A 23,657-nucleotide genomic window follows, 5' to 3' on the forward strand; every position below is an offset into this window, starting at 1 on the left:
GAGACGAGGAGAAGCGTGCGGAGCCATCTGGTGTGGATGCTGCCCCCTACTGACCAAGGTTGCCCTTTACATGGTTTTTTTTAGTAGTTTCAAACATTTTAAAGTATTAATTGCATATAAGCAGAAGGCAATGGCACCCCACTCCAATACTTTTGCCTGGAAAATCCCATGGACGGAGGAGTCTGGCGGGCTGCAGTCCATGGGGTCGCTGGGAGTCGGACACGACTGAGCGACTTCACTTTCACTTTTCACTTTCATGCATTGGAGAAGGAAATGGCAGCCCGTTCCCGAGTTCTTGCCTAGAGAATCCCAGGGACGGGGGAACCTGGTGGGCTGCCGTCTATGGGGTTGCACAGAGTCGGACACGACTGAAGTGACTTAGCAGTAGCAGCAGAAAAATTCAAGTAGAATATCAAGAAAGCTCTAAAATGAAAAGCTTGTTTTATCTCACTTTCCAAAAGCAACTCTGTAGACGTTAACACTTTACTCCTTTGTTTTATAAGATATTTTGTTAGTCAATGCCATTACGGTTCTATATACTTTTATAATGTTATTTCTAACTTTATTATCTTTAATGAAATAGTGAAAATAGTGATTCTCACTGCCTAATACAGTGATTCTTAAAGGCTCGCCCAAGGACCTCTGTCTGGGGTTGCAGAGCCTCGCTTGCCCAGGCGTGCGCCTGTGTGAGGCGGGGTTGTCCTCTCGGCCTCTGGCCAGAACCGTGGAGGCAGCACGCCGAGCTAGATGCAGGCGTGAGCGTGGGGTCCTCTGTTAGCCACCCACTGAAGAGGTTTACAGGGACACGGAGTACTGCTGCTCTTCTCACTTAATCTTACGTTCTTTGCAAATTAGAGCTTTCCAGTAAAAGTATATTCTTTGTATTACCTTGTAAGGCATTTATTATTTTGAAATGAACTAAGAAAAACTATTTAAAATTTTTCTTTTAATTTCTAGTGTGGTGAGTATCTATTTCCGATACAACTAACTGCTTATCTATTTATGTATCTCTCTGAGTATAGAATCCACATAGGCAAAAATATTTGGGAGGAGGGTTCTCTGTACTTGTTAGGAGTGAAAAGGGGTCCTTAGACCAAAAAGCTTGAGAGCCTCTGATCTGAGGTTATATCTTTCGTGAGGATTTACCCCCACATCCCCTTCTCCCTTTCATCACTTGTTTTTTGGTTGGCTACATTTTTTTATGGTAAAGGTTGCCCACATTTACACTCTTTTTCCTTTTTTTCTAAGTTAAATTATAGAAATGTAAACCTTTGGGAGATGTGTAATCAGTGTTATGATGATATAAAAATACTTGCCGAGGACTAAGCAGTGAGATCAGCCTGTGTGGAGGCAGAAATACATCTCATTTCCCAAGCTCCTACTGTTTTAGAATAATAGCCTGATAAGTTTTCTTAATATCTGTTAACTTCTCTTTTTAAAAAAGTACATATACATGTTCCACTTTTTCTTGTATTGCTAAATGAATTTTTTTATAATGCTAAAGGAATTCGTTGAGTAATTTTTGCATGTATGGTACTATAATTAGTGAACTTTCAGAGTTCTTGCATATTTCAAATTACTCACATTTGTTTAATAGATGGGTATTCATTTCAAGGTTCAGATGTATTTTTCTTTGAGTCTTAAAGTTGTTGCTTCTTGAAGATCAGTGGTTCTGATAAGAGATCTGATATCTCTTTGGTGTTTGTATCTTCAGAAGCATTTTTTACCTTTCTCAGTTCAATTCAGTTACTCAGTCATGTCCAACTCTTTGCGACCCCATGAACCGCAGCACGCCAGGCCTCCCTGTCCATCACCAACTCCCGGAGTTTATTCAAACTCATGTCCATTGAGTCGGTGATGCCATCCAGCCATCTCATCCTCTGTCTTCCCCTTCTCCTCCTGCCTTCAATCTTTCCCAACATCAGGGTCTTTTCAAATGAGTCAGCTCTTCGCATCAGGTGGCCAGTGTACTGGAGTTTCAGCTTCAACATCAGTCCTTCCAGTGAACACCCAGGGCTCATAGTGTCTTGCAGTTTCACCATGGTACTTAGGTAGATAGATAGGTACTTTTTAGTTTACCCTGCTTGCCTCTCTGTGCATCCTTTTACTCTGGAAACTTGTGCCTTGACTATGTGAATATTCTTCAGCTGTTTATTTCCTCTTCTGTTTTCTCTTAGATGTTTTTTCACTTTCAAGTAGACAGATGTTAGACCTCCTGGATACATTGTTACATTCCTCTTCACTACTCTCACTGTTAAAATCTCCCCTATTTTCCTTATCATTTTAATGATCTCTTTAGTCTTGTCAAAATCATTATTCTAAAATTCTTTTAAATTATTTTGATAATCATATCTTTAGTTTTTTCCATTCTGGTTATTCATTTTTTCCTAGCATTCTAAAGTTGCTTTATGGATTAAATATTATCTTGGGATTCCCCGAGGGTACTGATGACGCTTTTGACGTGTTTTCTTGTCTTGCGCTGTCCTTAGTTAAGCACATACAAGGTTGTTGAGTAGGGAGTGACTGTGATTCTCCGCTGGCTGGCGGTTAGTTCTCCTTTCCTCAGAGGTCTCTCCCTGGGTGAGTGTTGATGTGGTGTTTGAGTCAGTGTTGCTAGCCTTCCTGTGGAAGACCTGGACATGGGCTTGTAGGCAGTTTGGGATCCACTTCCTGCTGAAGTAATGAGAACATTCTTCTGGGGAGTGGTGTTTGTTTATTATACATATTCAGTAAATGGTGCTGCTTAACAGTCAGTGTAGGGGTAGTGACAGTGATAGTCATGGCTAACACTTTTTGAGTGGTTTAATATGTACCTTGTGCTTTTCTGAGTATTCTATGAATTTGAAGTTTTTTAACCTTCAAGACAGTCTGACGCAGAAGCTAAAAGAAAAAGAAGTTAAGTCTCAGTTACAGGTTAAAAGGGCTTTTGAGCCAAATAGTCTGATTGTGGTGCCTGTACTCCTAACCATGGAACATAGTCCCTTCTTAAGAGAGCCTTCGGAGAAGGCAATGGCACCCCACTCAGTACTCTTGCCTGGAAAATACCATGGATGGAGAAGTCTGGTGGGCTGCAGTCCATGGGGTCGCTACGAGTCGGACACGACTGAGCGACTTCCCTTTCACTTTTTACTTTCATGCACTGGAGAAGGAAATGGCAGCCCACTCCAGTGTTCTTGCCTGGAGAATCCCAGGGACTGCAGAGCCTGGTGGGCTGCCGTCTCTGGGGTCGCACAGAGTCGGACACGACTGAAGCGACTTGGCATCAGCAGAAGAGAGCCTAAGAAGACGATTCTTCCAGGTTATTGTACACTAGCGCTTTTCTTGTTCATAGAAAAGTTCAGTGTCATGACTGAAGTGTGTGTGATCACCATTATCACAAGTGGCATCACTGAGTGTGAAGCTCAGTCATGTCCGACTCTTTGTGACCGCATGGACTGTAGTCCGGCAGGCTCCTCTTTCTGTGGGACTCTCCAGGCAAGAAGACAGGAGTGGGTTGCCGTTTCCTCCGCCAGGGGATCTTCCTGACCAGGGATTGAACATGCATCTCCTGTGTCTCCTGCAATGCAGGCAGATTCTTTACCAGTGAGCCATCGGGGAACTCCCTGTCATCACTGAAAGATCTTTTAAATATATCTCATAGGAACTCACAGTGTTTTTATGTATCTTTTATGTGAAATTGCTTTAGTTGCATGATTTCTAATTGTGATCATTTTACTTCCAGTTCATTCCAATGCCTGTTCTGTATGGTGTTTTCCTTTATATGGGAGTTTCCTCATTAAAAGGAATCCAGGCAAGTCGTAAGCATTTAATGATTTTGTAGAAAAATGTAAACATTTTACATTTTCAAAGATTGTTTTTGTGATGGTAGTGATGTATTCTCAGCTCTGATATTTTGGGGGCAGATTAACTATTGACTTCAAGTCCACATTTTCTAAATAATTATTGTTGTACATTTTTTTCCCCCTGAAAGTGAAATCATGACCTATGTCCTTACATATTTTAATTGAAGCTAATGAAAAGTAACTATTAATGAAGGCTAATTTAGTAAGAGGGAGGATTAAAAGGATTGGAATGGGGAAAAGGGTATCTCTGGCCTGTGGAATAGCAGTTTCAGTTGCTGAAAAAGAAATGTAGATATTAGTTTTCTATAACCATGGCAACACCTTCCGTTTGTGTGGGGCAGTGCAGTTCATAGAGCCTAGTACTAAGCGATTTTCTGTTAGCCTCAAAACAACCTTGGAAAGCAGGAAAGGAAGAAATGCTAATTTTGTAAATTGTGACGCAGAAATAGACTCCCTGAAGATTTTTAACCGAGCAGTGGAGCACAGGCTAGAATCCAGTGATTTCACTGCTGTTTTGTCTCATTTGTAGCCTTTCTTGGGCAGGCCGATAGCGCGCGTGAGGATTTGTGTGGGTGCAGTCGTCATGTAGGACGTGCAGCTGCTCGGGTGGCGCTGGCACCACTGCCGGCCGCAGACGGCGTGTGGTCCCGGCTCCGGGGCACCGGGCGTCTCGGACGCAGCAGCCTTGTGTTCTCACACAGTCCAGGGTCTGCCTTCCTGTGGTCAGGAGACGGTCTCATTACTTCACTTTATTGTTTTGCAACAGTTTTGTGAGGTGTGTAGGGCTGCTTTTATTCCCAGTTTATAAATGAGGAAATTAAAGCTCAGAGACCTAGGAAACAGCTCATGGTTTCTGTTTCATTTGGTGAAAAATTGGTGATTGTTACCTCAGGTTATTTTCATAGAAATTGGTCATGTTAGATCTAGAAAGAACTTTGGGAGATTGTTATTCTCTTATTTTACATATTAGAAAAAGAGGTCAAAAAGATTAAATGAGTTGTGCGTTTTTTCATAGATAAATTTGTGGAGCTAGTTTAATTCCCCAATTTAAAACATGTTGACTTGAGTTTCTGATTCATGAAATCACATTCGTTCAAATGGTTGCCTTTTTTTCTCCTGGATGAAGATGTTGTCAACTGAAACACTCTCCTGTGTTATCAGGACATCTTGGCACCAGGGAAGTTACCCTAAAGTAGATACAGTTTCTTCTCCTACGTAGCAGAAATGCCATTTTTGTTGAAAACTTTCTCCTGTTTTGTTCTCCACTTGATACCCAGTTCTTTGACCGTATTAAGCTATTTGGCATGCCAGCCAAGCACCAGCCCGACCTGATTTACCTGCGTTACGTGCCTCTCTGGAAGGTGCATGTCTTCACCGTCGTCCAGCTCACCTGCCTGGTCCTCCTGTGGGTGATAAAAGCCTCTGCTGCTGCAGTCGTTTTCCCCATGATGGTGAGTCTTTTTTCCAGACTTTATTACTAACTATTAATAATAACGTCTTTGTGTGTTGATAGCAGTTGTCTTACTAATATTTATAGTTAACTTTGAGAAAAGGATTTCAAGAACCTCAGATGTTTTGAAATGTGAATTAGGCCTTTCTGGCTAAGAAACCCATCGTTTTCAAAGTTAAATTTTGCTTGTCATTTTCTAATTTCGTTTTTGTTTTTAGTCCTAGGGTATAGAATACTGTTTTGTATTTTTAAACAACTTCAGAGTTTAGGATGTTTATGAAACAAATATTAGCCTGACCTAAAAGCTAGAGACTATTCATCCTTTTGCAAATATTATGTAAAAGTTGATTTATATACATGGCCACAAAGAAAATCTTTGAAAATTATACAGGTAATATTCCCTGATTGCAAATAAATTAAATTACAAATGAATATTGAAAAGCCACTAAGACATACTCAGTATTTAGAGATTAAATTCTAAAATAAGCCCGGGGTGGAAAACTGAGTTACAAAAAAAAAAAAAAAAACATTGAGGAGATATTGAAATGAATAACTTTTTATTTATGAGACAGAGCTAAATTATACATGTAGGAAAATGTACACCTTTCATTGCCCTTATTTTTCAAGAAGAATTAAATGTAACTAAGTTTTAAAGCGAGAGAGTTCCAGAAAAACATCTATTTCTGCTTTATTGACTATGCCAAAGCCTTTGACTGTGTGGATCACAATAAACTATGGACAATTCTGAAAGACATGGGAATACCAGACCACCTGACCTGCCTCTTGAGAAATCTGTATGCAGGTCAGGAAGCAACAGTTAGAACTGGACATGGAACAACAGACTGGTTCCAAATAGGAAAAGGAGTACGTCAAGGCTGTATATTGTCACCCTGCTTATTTAACGTATATGCAGAGTACATCATGAGAAACGCTGGGCTGGAAGAAGCACAAGCTGGAATCAAGATTGCCAGGAGAAATATCAATAACCTCAGATATGCAGATGACACCATCCTTATGGCAGAAAATGAAGAGGAACTAAAAAGCCTCCTGATGAAAGTGAAAGTGGAGAGTGAAAAAGTTGGCTTAAAGCTCAACATTCAGAAAACGAAGATCATGGCATCTGGTCCCATCACTTCATGGGAAATAAATGGGGAAACAGTGTCAGGCTTTATTTTTGGGAGCTCCAAAATCACTGCAGATGGTGATTGCAGCCATGAAATTAAAAGACGCTTACTCCTTGGAAGGAAAGTTATGATCAACCTAGATAGCATATTCAAAAGCAGAGACATTACTTTGCCAACCAAGGTCCATCTGGTCAAGGCCACGGTTTTTCCAGCCATCATGTATGGATGTGAGAGTTGAACTGTGAAGAAAGCTGAGTGCTGAAGAATTGATGCTTTGAATTGTGGTGTTGGAGGAGACTCTTGAGAGTCCCTTGGACTGCAAGGAGATCCAACCAGTCCATTCTGAAGGAGATCAGCCCTGGGATTTCTTTGGAAGGAATGATGCTTAAGCTGAAACTCCAGTACTTTGGCCACCTCATGTGAAGAGTTGACTCATTGGAAAAGACTCTGATGCTGGGAGGGATTGGGGGCAGGAGGAGAAGGGGACGACAGAGGATGAGATGGCTGGATGGCATCACTGACTAGATGGATGTGAGTCTGAGTGAACTCCGGGAGATGGTGATGGACAGGGAGGCCTGGTGTGCTGCGATTCATGGGGTTGCAAAGAGTCAGACACGACTGAACAACTGAACTGAACTGAAGTTTTTATTTGTAAAAATCAATAATGGATAACTCCTTTATAATAAGTAAATATAAAAGATTAAGAAAGAGAAAAAATGCATAACCACAGCTGTGGTTTGAGGGGTTTTAAGACAATAGTACATGAGTCTATACCAGTATATGAGCATCTAAAGTAGAAGTCAATAAACTTTTTTATGTAAAGGGTCAGCTTTGAAGGTCTCTAGACTATTATATAGACACTTATATAACAGGAGAGAAATTTCCACAGTTCTTACTGATAAAATTCAAAACGCAGTTGTACAGCTTTTTTTAAATGAAAGACTGCCAATGAGAAGAAGGGAATTTTTCATTTGGAACAATATCTCACTTAATTGGAGTTAGTCAAAAGTTACTGTTCCTCTCATCAGATTAGATCTAAATGCTCATCTGTAAAAACTATTCTTAGCTCATAAGCCATACAAAATAGGTGATGGAATGGATTTATCCCAGGGTCTTGTGGTTTGCCTACCCCTGACATAGAGGGAGAAGCCCACTGTTTACTAGTGTTAATGGTATGAACTGCAAGTTCTGACTATGGTATAAGATAAGAGTAATATAATAATTGGTATAATGACACGATAGCATTATTTGTATACGTATTAGCCCAAATGACTCAAAAAGGACTAAAATCTCTTAATAGAATTAGTAAGAATTTTGTTAAGGTAGCTGGATACAAGAAAACATGATAACCAGTATACAGGCTCTATCTTAGTAATAATGCTAAAAATTGAAATGAAAAAAATTTTATTCATAATAGTGACCAAAAACTATAAAATAGTTAATAAATTGAAAAGGAGATACTTATTTAAAGAGAATAAAAGTATAGTAATATTTGTATTCGTTTCTTAGAGCTGGTAAAGTATCACAGACTCATTGGCTTAAAGCAGCAGAAATTTGTGTCACAGTTCTGGAGGCCAGAAGTCAGAAACGAGGTATGGCCAGGGCCCTGCTGCCCCCGACGCCTGCAGGGCACTCCTCCTCTGCCTCCCCCTGGCCTCTGCAGGCAGCCTTTGGTGCCCCTTGGCCTGCAGTTGTGTAACTCTGGTCTGTCTCTGATGGCTTGTGCTGTGTGGTCACTGTGTCAGCATAGGACCATTTTAGCACAGCGCTAGAGTGCTGCACACAGAGAAGGCAGTGGCACCCCACTCCAGTACTCTTCCCTGGAAAATCCCATGGATGGAGGAGCCTGGAGGGCTGCAGTCCATGGGGTCACTGAGGGTCAGACACAACTGAGCAACTTCACTTTCAGTTTTCACTTTCATGCATTGGAGAAGGAAATGGCAACCCACTCCAGTGTTCTTGCCTGGAGAATCCCAGGGACGGGGAAGCCTGGTGGGCTGCCGTCTATGGGGTCGCACAGAGTCGGACATGACTGAAGCTACTTAGCAGCAGCAGCAGAGTGCTGCACAAGGAGCCCTTTCTCTCCAGCGTGACCTCTTCTTAATTAATTACAGCTGCAGCAACCCTGTTTCTAAATAAAGTCTCATTATGAGGTACTAGGGGCTGGTACTTAAATGTTTTCCAGAGGGACACAAGTCGACCCTTAACAATATTGCAGGACATAAAATTAAGACCTGAACAGATAGAAACATACACCATAGTCTTTGTTTTGGGTACTTATTAGTATTATTAAAATATCACTTCTAAGTATATAGTTCACTAATTTTATTTGCATGTATATTTGTGTCTTTGGGGCAGAAGGGTGGTATCAGTGAGAACTGGGTAATTTTAAAGTTCATAGAGAAAAATAGATGCCAGAGCCACAACATGGATGGTGGAAATACTCTGTGTCCTATTGGGGTGTGGGTTACAAAAGTATGTGTAGTTTTCAGCAGCATCAAACTCTATATATGATATTTTTAGATACGTAAATTATATACTAAAGGAAAATATAGTTGCAATAAATATCAGAGAATAACACAAGAAAGGTCATTAGAATTCCTGGTTGGGTTGAGGGTTGAAGGCCTTGATTCTGTGCTAATGCCATAGTGTTTTGATAACTGAATATTTACAAGTTGCCATCAAGTCAGCATGGCTAACACAGTATGAAATCTCATAAGAATTGACAAATAGATCTGAAAACAGGACTAATGACTTCAGAAATTTATCAGAATATATGAGAATTTACCACCTGAATATTTCATTAAAGGCAGTAAATTCACTTAAATGGAAAAATAATAAAAGATTAGACTACATACTGGGAGCTAAATAAAGTTGCTGAGTGAGTGAGTGAAAGTTGCTCAGTCATGTCTAACTCTGCGACCCCATGGACTGTATAGTCCATGGAATTCTCCAGGCCAGAATACTAGAGTGGGTAGCCTTTCCCTTCTCCAGGGGATCTTCCCAACCCAGGGATTAAACCCAGGTTCCCCCCACATTGCAGGTAGATTCTTTATCAGCTGAGCCACAAGGGAAGCCCAAATAAAGTTGCTATGTAATATCAAATTCCGAAAGAAATAGTAAATCAGTTCATGATTTACATTTTAAAACAAGTTATAGTAAAAATTTAGAAAACTATTCATATAATTGAGTGGTTGAAGATAATTTTTCAAAGAAGGTAGGGAAATCTAACAGTGAAAGAAAGATGATATTTTTGACCACATGATATTTGTTTTGTATGTCCTTAGTAAAATCAGATTATGAACTGGGAGAAAATATTCATTACATATAAAACAGAGAGTTTCTATCCAAACTACACAGAACTTGTTAGAATTTCATGAACAGCCGTCAGTTGAAAACCAACTGGAAAAAAAGGCAAAAGGTAAGAAACAGTAAGAACAGAAGATGGAAAACTAGGCAGAATGCTCTTTGACATAAATTGCAGCAATGTCTATTTAGATCCACTTCCTAGAGTAATGAAAATAAAAACAAATGAACAAATGAGACCTAATCAAACTTACAGACTTTTTAACAGTAAAGGAAACCATAAACAGAACAAAAGACAACCCACAGAATGGGAGAAAATATCAGGAAATGATGTGACTGTCAAGGGGTTAACCTCCAGAGTACCCAAACAGTTCATGCAACTCAATATCAAAGAAGCAAAGAACCCGGATCTAAATAGACATTTCTCCAAAGAAGACACGTCACCGATGGCCAAAAAGCACGTGAAAAGACGCTTAGCATCGCCAGTTACCGCGCTGGTCCTCGGTTGTGCCGACTCTTTGTGACCCTGTGGACTATAGCCTGCAGGGTCCTCTGGCCATTGAATTTTTCCAGCAAAAATACGGGAGTGGGTTGCCATTTCCTGTTCCAGGAGATCTTCCCTACCCAGGGATTGAACGTGGCGTCTTTTGCATTGGCAGATGGATTCCTTACCACTGCGCCACCTGGGAAGCTAATTATTAGAGAAATGCAAATTAAAACTACAGTGAGGTGCCTCCTCACACTGGTTAGAATGGCCTTCATCAAGAAGTCTACAAACAATAAATGCTGGCGGACTTCCCTGGTGGTCTAGTGGTTTAAAAAAAATTCACCTGCCGGTGCAGGGCACATGGGTTCAATCCGTGGTCTGGGAAGATGCCGCATGTTGCAGAGCAGCTGAAACTCGTGCGCCACAACTTCTGAAGCCCTCGCACCCTGGAGCTCATGCTTCTCAACAAGAGAAGTCACTACAGCGAGAAGCCCAAGCACCACAACTAGAGAAAACCCACGCACAGCAACAGAGACCCCGCACGGCCAAAAATAAATACATTTTCAAAGAGTGCTGGAGAGGGTGTGGCAAGAAGTGCACCTCCCTGCAATGTTGATGGGAATGTAAACTGAGGCAACCACTACGGAGAGCACTACGGAGATTCCTTAAAAAACCAGCGCTACTATGTGAGCCAGCAGCCCCACTCCTGGGCATATATCCAGAGAAAAGCTGTAATTCAGAAAGGTATATGCCACCCCTATGTTCATAACAGCACTGTTCACAGTAGCCAAGACATGGAAACAACCTGAATGGCCATTGACAGAGAAATGGAGAAGAAGATGTGGTGCGTATAAACAATGGAATATTATTCAGCCATAAAAAGAACAAAATAGTGCCATTTGCAAAAACATGGATGATCTAGACATTATCATACTAAGTGAAGTAAGTCAGAGACAGTCAAATATCATAGGATATCACTTATTTGTGGAATCTAAAAAAATAATAATAAAAAAATTTAAAAATTAAAAAAAAAAAGATACAAAGAAACTTATTTACAAACCAGAAACAGACTCACAAGCATAGAAAACAAATTTACCGTTACTAAACGGGAAAGGTGGTGGGGAGGGATAAATTAGGAGTTTGAGATTAACATATATACATTACTGTATATAAAATAGAGAAACAGCAAGGTCCTATTGTATAGTACAGGGAATAACTCAGTATTCTATATGGGAGAAGAATCCGAAAAATAATAGATTCATGTATATGTATAACTGAATCACTTTGCTGTACACTGGAAAATAATACAACATTGTAAATCAACTCTACTCAAATATAAAATAACAATTGTTTAAAAGTAAAAAAAAAAGAGAAAATCAAATTCCCAATGAACATTTGAAAACATCTTCAACCTTTAAGCCCACCAGGCTCCTCTGCCATGGGATTTTCCATGCAAGAATACTGGAGTGAGTTGTCATTTCCTTCTTCAGGGGATCTTCCCAACCCAGGGGTCGAACCTGCATCTCCTGTGGCTCCTGTATTGGCAGGCAGGTTCTTTACCAGCTGAGCCACTGGGGAAGCTCTTAGCAGCAAAGAAAAGCAAACTAAAGAATATTGTGTCTTTTTCACAAACATAATTTGTAGAGTAAAATCTAATGCTGGAAAGTGGGTTCTCTAATGCCTTGTTGAAGAGATTTTAAATATTATATCTACTTATATAATGTAAAGTCATCATAAAAAGTAATAATCTTATTTGTAAAGATAATCATTATGCTTAATCTGCTTTATAATTTTATACAGAATTCAAGGGACTTATATAGGAAAAGGCTAAAAACATCATTTTCTTTATATCTTTGAGCAGAAAGTTGAAAAAGATAAATAGGTGACTAGGTTTCTTTGAAATAAGATGATATATAAAGTAATTTTAAAATAAGCTATATGAAGTGCTTTTTTATTTATGATTTGATAAACACTTTTTCTCCAGGTGATATAATTTATATATTTTTAGATATTACTGAATATTCTTTCACTTACTTTTTTAAAGGTTCTTGCATTAGTCTTTGTTCGCAAACTCATGGATCTGTGTTTCACAAAGAGAGAGCTTAGTTGGCTTGATGATCTCATGCCAGAAAGTAAGAAAAAGAAAGAAGACGACAAAAAGAAAAAAGAGAAAGAGGTAAAAAAAAAAAATTTCAAATGTACACTATTAACTGACTTTAATATTTTATACCAAGTAGTAAACACTATTATAGTCACTTCAGTGGGAATCAACTCTTTCAGTCCTCCTAAGAACCTTATTATTAAAAAGTGTTCAGTTCAGTTCAGTCGCTCGGTTATGTCCGACTCTTTGCAACCCCGTGGACTGCAGTACGCCAGGCCGTCACCAACTCCCAGAGTTTACTCAAACTCATATCCATTGCGGAGAAGGCAGTGGCAACCCTCTCCAGTACTCTTGCCCGGGAAGTCCCCCTGGATGCAGGAGCCTGGTGGGCTGCAGTCCACAGGGTCGCACAGAGTTGGACACGACTGAGCAACTTCACTTTCACTTTTCACTTTCATGCATTGGAGAAGGAAATGGCAACCCACTCCAGTGTTCTTGGCCTGGAGAATCCCAGGGACGGGGGAGCCTGGTGGGCTGCCTATGGGGTCACACAGAGTTGGACATGACTGAAGCGACTTAGCAGCAGCAGCAGCAGCAATGTGTCCATTGAGTCAGTGATGCCATCTAACCATCTCGTCCTCTGTCGTCCCATTCTCTTCCTGCCTTCAATCCCTCCCAGCATCAGGGTCTTTTCAAATGAGTCAGCTCTTCGTGTCAGGTGGCCCAAGTGTTGGAGTTTCAGCTTCAGCCGTAGTCCTTCTAGTGAATATTCAGGACTGGTTTCTTTTAGGGTGGACTGATTGGATCTCCTTGCAATCCAAGGGACTCTCAAGAGTCTTGTCCAACACCACAGTTCAAAAGCATCAATTCTTTAGTGCTCAGCTTTCTTTATAGTCCAACTCTCACATCCATACATGACTATTGGAAAAATTATAGCCTTGACTAGACGGACCTTTGTTGGCAAAGTAATGTCTTTGCTTTTTAATATGCTGTCTAGGTTGGTCATAGCTTTTCTTCCAAGGAGCAAGCATCTTTTAATTTCATGGCTGTAGTCACCATCTGCAGTGTTTTTGGAGCCCCCCAAAATATAAAGTCTGTCACTGTTTCCCGATCTATTTGCCATGAAGTGATGGGACCTGATGCCATGATCTTCATTTTCTGAATGTTGAGCTTTAAGCCAACTTTTTCACTCTCCTTTGTCATCAATAAGCTCTGTAGTTCTTCTTCCCTTTCTGCCATAAGGGTGGTGTCATCTGCATATCTGAGGTTATTTATATTTCTCCCAGCAATTTGGATTCCAGCTTGTGCTTCATCCAGCCCAGCATCTCTCATGATGTACTCTGCATATAAGTTAAATAAGCGGGGTGACAGTGTACAGCCTTGACGTACTCCTTTTCCTATTTGGAACCAGTCTGTTGTTCCATGTCCAGTTCTAACTGTTGCTTCCTGACCTGCATACAGATTTCTCAAGAGGCAGGTCAGGTGGTCTGGTATTCCCATCTCTTTCAGAATTTTCCACAGTTTATTGTGATCCACAGAGTCAAAGGCTTTGGCATAGTCAGTAAAGCAGAAATAGATGTTTTTCTGGACCTCCCTTGCTTTTTCTCTGATCTAGCAGATGTTGGCAATTTGATCTCTGGTTCCTCTGCCTTTTCTAAATCCAGCTTGAACATCTGGAAGTTCACGTTTCACATATCGTTGAAGCCTGGCTTGGAGAATTTTGAGCATTACTTTAAAAAGTGTGCATACTTTTATTATTTCCAGTTTACAAATAAGGAAACAGAGAGAGAGACTAGTAAGTAGACTGTCCTAAACACAGGCTCTTACCCATTTTACCAACTGGCCCTCGGCCTTTACACAGAGATACTTTAGAAAAATTACATATGATATGTATATAAGTCAATAGCCGTAAGAATTTACCAGATAACACAAAATAATTCTACATCACAGTCTTCCATCTAACATAACCTCAAATGTACATGAGTACATTTTAGCATTCATTTTAATTTTAACAGCATTTTAATAATCTGGCATATGTAAGGACAAAAGTGGCATTAAGTAGATATCTTTTTATAGAAAATGTAGTAAAATTTTAGTTTTTATATTCAATATTATGTACCCTTAGTTGATTTGTATACTGAGATTTACATGAATACTCTATACTGAATTTGAATTTTTTAACAACCAGCTCAGTACTGCAACCAGTTATAAAGGGCACACTTGAGTTATGTAGCATAGATGATTCTGTTAATTTCAGTGCCTCAGTTCATTTTCCCAGTCAGAATATTGTTTGAAAATCAAAGATAAGATAATACATTTTTAAAAGTTGTGGTCCTATTTAAATAGATCTCAAAATTGCTGTTTTTTTTTCTTCCCTAATTTTTGAGAGAAATGAGCACAATTTATAACTTGTGTTGCATAGTATTTATGAAAAAGCATTTATTAAAGTTGCAGACAAATGCTTTTAGAAACTTGTTGGCATTTTTTCATGGTTTGATTTTTCAGTGCTGATTTATGGCAAATTACTGGTTTTATGTTTACTTTTAAATAAAAATTGTGACTTTTTAATGAGGATATTAATTGTGAAACAGTTAAATGGAGTCTCCAAAATTTTTAACAATTTTGTTTCCTTCAAGGCTGTGTATATATATATATATGTAAACATAAGCTTTTGATGATTTTTCAAATAGGATATAATTTATTTATAAAATACTTAGGTAAAATTGCTTGCTCATTACTTCCTATATCACTTAGAATAAGGTCATTTGCATATCACAAAACAAAAGCAGAGCTGCCTTAAACACAAGAGTTTTTTCTTTTTGTCCTGTAAAAGGAATCTTGAAAGTTAAGTGACCTTGTGTGGTGGTTCCACAGTTGTCAGCAACTCTGTTAGTTTCTCCCAGCGCGGCGTAGACTTTGCATCCTCAGCATCCTGTGGTGGGTCAGAGTGGCTGCTGAGCGTGGGCTGCGTTGGCAGCGGAGTCAGAGACGGTGGGAGGCGGCAGCAGTCCCACCGTGCCACCCAGAAATGGCATCCAGGAGGTTCCACTGGCACCACACTGAGCTGCAGGGAGTGCTGAGAAATTTAGGCTTTATTGGTTTTAATCTTATATTGTTTTTGTTAAAACCAGGTACATGGTCACCCCCAAGTTGTGGGATTTCTTTTCATAAGACAGGTGCTCTCTCCGTGTCTCCTATACTGCCCCCTCTCCATCCTCATTAAGGTTGTGTCATGATTTGGGTTCATGTTTCTTAGCTTAGGTGTTCTCGACTTGAGGGGATGGTCAGAAAAGGGGCTGCTATTGGCAACGTATGGCCTGTTGTACATCCTCCATAGACAGGACTGGCTCCCAGGACAAGCAGTTGTTTGGCTCTAAATGTCGGTGTTGCTGAGACTGAGAAACCCCCACTTTATCCAAGTGAGGTTTTTGCTTATATTGTATTGTAATGAGAGCCATGAGATTTCACAAGATTTTGTTGCTCATTGTACATGGTGTCTACGTGCTCAGACATGCCTGACTCTTTGCAGCCCCATGGACTGACTGTACCTGGCCAGGCTCCCCGTCCATGGAATTTTCTAGGCAAGAATACTGGAGTGGGTTACCAGTTCCTTCTCCAGGGGATCTTTCCAACCCAGGGATTGAACCCGCATCTCTTGTGTCTCCTGCCTTGGCAGGCAGATTCTTTACCAGTTGTGCCACCTGGGAAGCCCCCCTCTCATTGTGTACCTGTGTAATAGTTGATAATAAAATTTATGGAGATTTTCCTGGCAGTCCAATGGTTAGGACTCTGCACTTTGAATAGTCAGAGAACTAGGATCCCTTGTGCTATGTGGAGTCGCCAAAAGTAATGCTAATAGTAGTAAATTTTAAAAATAAAATTCATGTAGCTAAATTGATATTTAAATAGTACTAATGATTAACTCCCAGAGCTGGAAGGTATAACCCTTAAAAATTAATCTTTATAAGTGATTGTTTTCACCTTGTGTTACAAGTATGTGTTCATAATAATAAAATGAAATTTTCAGTCATGGCAAGTTAAATAAATATTGTCAGTTTGGTTGTCTGATTCTTTAAGATTTTGATATATTAATTGGTCCTGGAAATATTCTGCGAAAAGTTACCTCTACCCGTCTGTTCTTTTCAAGGAAGCTGAACGAATGCTCCAAGCTGGTGAAGACACTGTGCACCTTCCATTTGAAGGGGGAAGCCTCCTGCAGATTCCAGTAAAGGCGCTAAAATACAGGTGAGATGCAGTTTTGCATTTTAAAATGTGCTTCATTTACACGACAGTTGGATAAATGAGCCATGCGGTGTGTCGCTAAAGTCATGATGCCTATTTTTTAAACAATGACAAACACTGCACCTGACGTGTAGGCTGAAGGAGGGCTTCCTGCAGGTGGAAGAGGAAGTTGCTCACTCCTTCCCCTCCTGCTGACAGCAGCAGAATGCAGCGGGCAGGGAGAGACCTTGGCTTCCACGTCCAACACAGATTGTCCTGTCGTTCTCACTCCTTCTGTTTCAGTGAAGTTTAAACCCAGTCTTAGGATACTCCCATGCTCTCAGTAGTACAACTTTATTTTTTTCCCTTGCCCTCATTATGACGGAGGTTGGTGCGTGCTAGAAAATAACGCTTGTGGACGACCTTCCCACAGGTGACAGTGTTTAGAGGCCCTGGAACTCTCCTTCAGTTTTCAAAGGTATCATCTGCCCATTGCCAGTGAGGGCTCATACTAGGGAAAAATTAATGTTTATCATACATGATTTTGGCGATTTGTATTAAAATCTACAAACTAAATATATAGGTTGGGAAATGTAAGCCTTTTTTTTAGCTTTAAAAACTTCTATGATTTATTTTTTTATTTTTTTAATATAAATTTATTTATTTTAATTGGAGGCTAATTACTTTACAATATTGTATTGGTTTTGCCATACATCAACATGTATCCACCACGGGTGTACACGTGTTCCCCATCCTGAACCCCCCTCCCACCTCCCTTCCCATACCATCCCTCTGGGTCATCCCAGTGCACCAGCCCCAAGCATCCTGTATCCTGCATCGAACCTGGACTGGCGATTCATTTCACATATGATATTATATATGTTTTAATGCCATTCTCCCAAATGATCCCACCCTCTCCCTCTCCCACAGAGTCCAAAAGACTGTTCTATACATCTTTGTCTCTCTTGCTGTCTCGCATACAGGGTTATCGTTACCATCTTTCTACATTCCATATATATGCGTTATTATACTGTATTAGTGTTTTTCTTTCTGGCTTACTTCACTCTGTATAATAGGCTCCAGTTTCATCCACCTCATTAGAACTGATTCAAATGTATTCTTTTTAATGGCTGGATAATACTCCATTGTGTATATGTACCACAGCTTTCTTATCCATTCATTTGCTGATAGACATCTTGGTTGCTTCCATGTCCTAGTTATTATTAACAGTGCTGCGATGAACATTGGGGAACACGTGTCTCTTTGAATTATGGTTTCCTTAGTGTGTATGCCCAGCAGTGGGATTGCTGGGTCGTATGGCAGTTCTATTTCCAGTTTTTTAAGTAATCTCCACACTGTTCTCCATAGTGGCTGTACTAGTTTGCATTCCCACCAACAGTGTAAGAGGGTTCCCTTTTCTCCACACCCTCTCCAGCATTTATTGCGTGTAGACTTTTGGATAGCAGCCATTCTGACTGGTGTGAAATGGTACCTCATTGTGGTTTTGATTTGTGAAGAATTGATGCTTTTGAACTGTGGTGTTGGAGAAGACTCTTGAGAGTCCCTTGGACTGCAAGGAGGTCCAACCAGTCCATTCTGAAGGAGATCAGCCCTGGGATTTCTTTGGAAGGAATGATGCTAAAGCTGAAACTCCAGTACTTTGGCCCCCTCATGCAAAGAGTTGACTCATTGGAAAAGACTGATGCTGGGAGGGATTGGGGGCAGGAGGAGAAGGCTGGATGGCATCACTGACTCGATGGACGTGAGTCTGAGTGAACTCCGGGAGTTGGTGATGGACAGGGAGGCCTGGTGTGCTGCGATTCATGGGGTCGCAAAGAGTCGGACACGACTGAGCAGCTGATCTGATCTGATCTGATCTGATAATGAGTGATGCTGAGCATCTTTTCATGTGTTTGTTAGCCATCTGTACGTCTTCTTTGGAGAAATGTCTGTTTAGTTCTTTGGCCCATTTTTTGATTGGGTCGTTTATTTTTCTGGAATTGAGCTGCGGGAGTTGCTTGTATATTTTTGAGATTAATTCTTTGTCAGTTGCTTCATTTGCTATAATTTTCTCCCATTCTGAAGGCTGTCTTTTCACCTTGCTTATAGTTTCCTTTGTTGTGCAGAAGCTTTTAATTTCAATTAGGTCCCATTTGTTTATTTTTGCTTTTGTTTCCAATATTCTGGGAGGTGGGTCATAGAGGATCCTGCTGTGATTTGCCTATGTTCTCCTCTAGGAGTTTTATAGTTTTTGGTCTTACATTTAGATCTTTAATCCATTTTGAGTTTATTTATTTTTGTGTATGATGTTAGAAAGTGTTCTAGTTTCATTCTTTTACAAGTGGTTGACCAGTTTTCCCAGCACCACTTGTTAAAGAGATTGTCTTTTCTCCATTGTATATTCTTGCCTCCTTTGTCAAAGATAAGGTGTCCATAGGTGTGTGGATTTATCTCTGGGCTTTCCATTTTGTTCCACTGATCTATATTTCTGTCTTTGTGCCAGTACCATACTGTCTTGATAATTGTGGCTTTGTAGTAGAGCCTGAAGTCAGGCAGGTTGATTCCTCCAGTTCCATTCTTCTTTCTCAAGATTGCTTTGGCTATTCAATGTTTTTTGTATTTCCATACAAATTGTGAAATTATTTGTTCTAGCTCTGAGAAAGATACCTTTGGTAGCTTTATAGGGATTGCATTGAATCTATAGATTGCTTTGGGTAGTATACTCATTTTCACTATATTGATTCTTCCAATCCATGAACACGGTACATTTCTCCATCTATTAGTGTCCTCTTTGATTTCTTTCACCAGTGTTTTATAGTTTTCTATATATAGGTCTTTTGTTTCTTTAGGTAGATATATTCCTAAGTATTATTCTTTTTGTTGCAATGGTGAATGAAATTGTTTCCTTAATTTCTCTTTCTGTTTTCTCATTATTAGTGTATAGGAATGCAAGGGATTTCTGTGTGTTGATTTTATATCCTGCAACTTTACTATATTCATTGATTAGCTCTAGTAATTTTCTGGTGGAGTCTTTAAGGTTTTCTGTGTAGAGGATCATGTCATCTGCAAACAGTGAGAGTTTTACTTCTTCTTTTCCAATTTGTATTCCAAATTTATTTCTTTTTCTGCTCTGACTGCTGTGGCCAAAACTTCCAAAACTACGTTGAATAGTAGTGGTGAAAGTGGGCACACTTGTTTGTTCCTGACTTTAGGAGAAATGCTTTCAATTTTTTACCACTGAAGATAATGTTTGCTGTGGGTTTGTCATATATAGCTTTTATTGTGTTGAGGTATGTTCCTTCTATTCCTGCTTTCTGGAGAGTTTTTATCATAAATGGATGTTGAATTTTGTCAAAGGCTTTCTCTGCATCTATTGAGATAATCATATGGCTTTTATTTTTCAGTTTGTTAATGTGGTGTATTACATTGATTGATTTGCAGATATTGAAGAATCCTTGCATCCCTGGGATAAAGCCCACTTGTTCATGATATATGATCTTTTTAATGTGTTGTTGGATTCTGATTGATAGAATTTTGTTAAGGATTTTTGCACTTAAGTTCATCAGTGATATTGGCCTCTATGTAGTTTTCTTTTTTTGTGGCATCTTTGCCAGGTTTTGGTATTAGGGTGATGGTGGCCTCATAGAATGAGTTTGGAACTATGATTTATTTACACATCTGATTCATCTGTATATTTATTATGTTTACAAATAGCCATATATAGTACAAAATTCAGTTTTAGAAGGTATATAGGTTCCTTCCTTGACCAGTTAATGGAAAATATTGTTAATATCTAATTATCTTGCTTCAACCTTTTTTCATTTTTAACTTTATAGTTTTTACAGAGGTCACATTTGGACTCTATGTGTTGATTAGTTTTGAAAATGAATTCACAGATAATTTTTCTCTAATACTTTTTACTATTAATTTTTATCATGGGTATCCTTTCATGATTTTCCCTCAAATTTGTATATATCTTAAATGCCAAGTATAGACATTTTGATATATCCATGTATAGTGCTCTGCTTCTCTAGATTCTGTAAATGTTTATTAAATGAATCAATGTATTGACTTTGTGCTAAAAAGAGGGTGCAAGTGAAAGTCTTAGTTGCTTAGTCATATTTGACTGTTTGCAACCCCATGGACTGTAGCCCACCAGGCTCTTCTGTCTATGGAATTCTCCAGGTAAGAATACTTGAGTGAGTTGCCTTTCCCTTCTCCAGGGGATCTTCCCAACCCGGGGATAAAATTCAGGTCTCCTGCATCGGAGGCAGATTCTTCAGCGTCTGAGCCTCCAGGGAGGTCCAAAAAGAGAATAGGAACTGCCATGGTAGTTAGTGGTGACTGAGCAGTTTGCTGAGATGTTGGCCACTTAATTTCTGTAGGACCTACATTAGCTTTTCCTTACTGTGATCACACATGGACCTTGACAAATATAAGTGGAGTCCATACTTATACTTTCTGATATTTAACAAAAAGAATGGGTATACATACATATATTTACTTTGTCTAATCATGACATGAGCCATGATTAATGCCATTTTGCTTAAAACTTGAACATCCAGATTGCCAGGAATTGGCTGACCTGTTTGTCTGCCAGAACTTTAAGTCTGCCTGCTTTGGATTTGTTTGTGTGTGTGTGTGTGTTAGTCACTTAGTCATGTCCGACTCTGCAACCTTGTGGACTGTAGCCCGCTGGGTTACAGTGGAATTCTCCAGGCACAAATACTTTGAGTGGGTAGCCATTCCCTTCTCCAAGATTTGGATTATATGCCATAAAAATGAAGTAAGATAACTTAGCAACATAGGAAAGCATTTGGAAACTGTAAAGTCTACAAAATATGAAAATAATTTATTGAATGTAGACAAAATTTTTTCCATCTAGTTCTTACTTTGGAGGTAAACAAAGTGTCTACTTTCTTCAGAGAGGGAGTCTCAATTTCTACTAATGGGAAAGTAGGGAAGAAACATTTAGAACCTAGAAAGTGTTTCAGGAATTTCTCTTTTCAATTATTGGAAGTTGGCAACTGAGCAAAGAAACATTTTCTTGGGGTAGACCGGGTTTCAGGTACTGCCATGGTGAATCTGGGTGTCCAGATGTGTGCGCTTGTAAAAACTTGATAAAGCAGCCTTGGAGACTTTCCAGAGATTCTGTCACTCATTTCTGCAGTCTTCCATCATCAATGATGTGCAGACTTAACGTGTGAACAAAGGCCTGCTCTATAGCCCTTTATAACCTGGCTGCCACCACAGTGTAATTTAACATCTGTTTTGACATTTGTATTCGTTGTTTGTTTGCATGAAATATTTTTGTTTGGTTGAAGAAAAAGGACTTGCAAGTGTGTTTCTATTAACTTCCTAGTACTTTCTTGTTACTTGGGACTGACAACCTTAAGCCCCAAGTTACTTATGGATGTCTTCATTACTGGACTTGGGGCCTTGAGGTAATTTTTGCAGTATTTCATAGAGACACAGTATAATTACATTTGTTTCTTACAATGAAAGGAAGTATTTTGTTCTTTGGATTTTGATAAATTTTATATATTAATAGTAACACTTTGAGGCTACCATATTACTGATATTGTAATAACCAGCTAAAAGTGGTACTGACAAACCTTTTTGGTATTTTATCTGTTGAAGTATTTTAATTTCTAATTTTAAAGCATCCCATTTCCCAGAATTCTTTTTAATGATTTGTAAAAACTTTGAAAAAAATGTTTTAAGTCCTAGTTGTTACTTTTCTTTATGTACTTCGGATAGTTGTTTGCTGCAACTGGAATTTGTGCAGATTATAAAAGTTTTCTAATTGACTTGATGCTGTATCACTTTTTATATTTAAAAGCACATTAATATATTCTTTCGCGTTATTTTAATAGTATACTTATAGCCAAGATAATCACCTTTGAGTATCATTGCCAAGTTAATTAGTCTCATTCCTAGTTTTGATTATAAGGAAAGATGCAGTTCCCTATGAGACCTTTATAATAGAACTCAAAGTACTGATATCTTGCTGGACCTTGGTTTAAGTGCATGGCAAAGAGTTTTCTCCATTTTAAGTTGATGAAAGCAAATATTATGTAGATAATAAGAATGACAGTATTAATGCTTTTGCAAGTACTGAATACTAACCAGAAAGTGTGTTTGTTCTTCAGTGTTGATCCCTCAGTTGTTAACATATCAGATGAAATGGCCAAAACTGCACAGTGGAAGGCACTGTCCATGAACACTGAGAATGCCAAAGTAACCAGACCTAACACGAGGTAGCTGTGACAATTTATGCATTTTCTAACTGTAGCGACTTCTAGTTTACTTATGGATAGCTATTTAGGAAACCATTCAATTTAACTCAATTTACGTAATTTATATTCTCCTTACTTAACAAAACCAACATTTTTTTCTTCCTCTTTCCTTCTTCATCTGTCCATCATTTTACTGTGTCCTGGAGCAGATATGGGTACTGATTTTTTTTTTTTTTTTTAAGTTTATAGTTGCCTACTTCAAAAAAAAGAATTGGCATTATATTGTAATAAAAATAAATATATACATATGGAATAAATATATAAAAGATCAGAAACCACATAAAGAAAAAAAATTACTAAGGGTTGAATACTAAAATAGAATGCTGCCTCAGTTATGCTCTGATGGTCCCCCCAGAAATATACCTTGTTCTGTTTTGTTTCAGCCTACTCTATCTTCTGATGAGGTAAACATTTTCCTAGGAGATACTTGTAAGAAATTTAATCCATGATTGTAAAGGCCATTTAGTTTTATAATGAACCATGTATTACACAACTGTTTCATAACCCCTTATGTTTCTTGTTATGTAATAACCTTTTTTTCTTTCTTTCTCCCTCACTTTAAGACCTAAACTTCAGGAATTCTGACTTGATAATCATTAGTACTTTAACCCCTCATGTCTCTGGAGAAATTAGGTATTATCCTGTAGAATACTCAGTCTTTCAGAGTCAACAGAAACTTATTTTGTGTATACTTTGTTCCAGACACTGTATTAGACATATATGCTTTATTAGACTGTATTTGCAGCTTGGATGTCAGATTAAAACTTCCTGGCAAGCAGTCACAGGTTTTTCTCCATCTTTCCCTGCCTCCTTTAGAACTTTGCTTC

The 23,657-nt window shown here is 39.0% G+C and overlaps 1 protein-coding gene across 9 annotated transcripts in view; it reads left to right on the plus strand.

The window, feature by feature from the left end:
• The window catches only part of SLC4A7 (solute carrier family 4 member 7), a 123,687-nt gene that overhangs the window by 94,790 nt on the left and 5,240 nt on the right, over positions 1-23,657 (plus strand). For 7 of the 9 annotated variants that reach the window (XM_027523447.1, XM_027523454.1, XM_027523451.1 and 4 more), the window contains 5 exons: positions 3,722-3,790; positions 5,120-5,293; positions 12,254-12,385; positions 16,458-16,555; positions 22,684-22,791. In XM_027523447.1, the coding sequence (XP_027379248.1) occupies positions 3,722-3,790; positions 5,120-5,293; positions 12,254-12,385; positions 16,458-16,555; positions 22,684-22,791 (581 nt within the window). The remainder of the gene's footprint in view (positions 1-3,721; positions 3,791-5,119; positions 5,294-12,253; positions 12,386-16,457; positions 16,556-22,683; positions 22,792-23,657) is intronic. The other 2 variants (XM_027523450.1, XM_027523455.1) reach the window with 1 other exon arrangement.

Source organism: Bos indicus x Bos taurus, chromosome 22, assembly GCF_003369695.1.
Source record: "Bos indicus x Bos taurus breed Angus x Brahman F1 hybrid chromosome 22, Bos_hybrid_MaternalHap_v2.0, whole genome shotgun sequence".
In the NCBI taxonomy this organism is placed as follows: domain Eukaryota; kingdom Metazoa; phylum Chordata; class Mammalia; order Artiodactyla; family Bovidae; genus Bos; species Bos indicus x Bos taurus.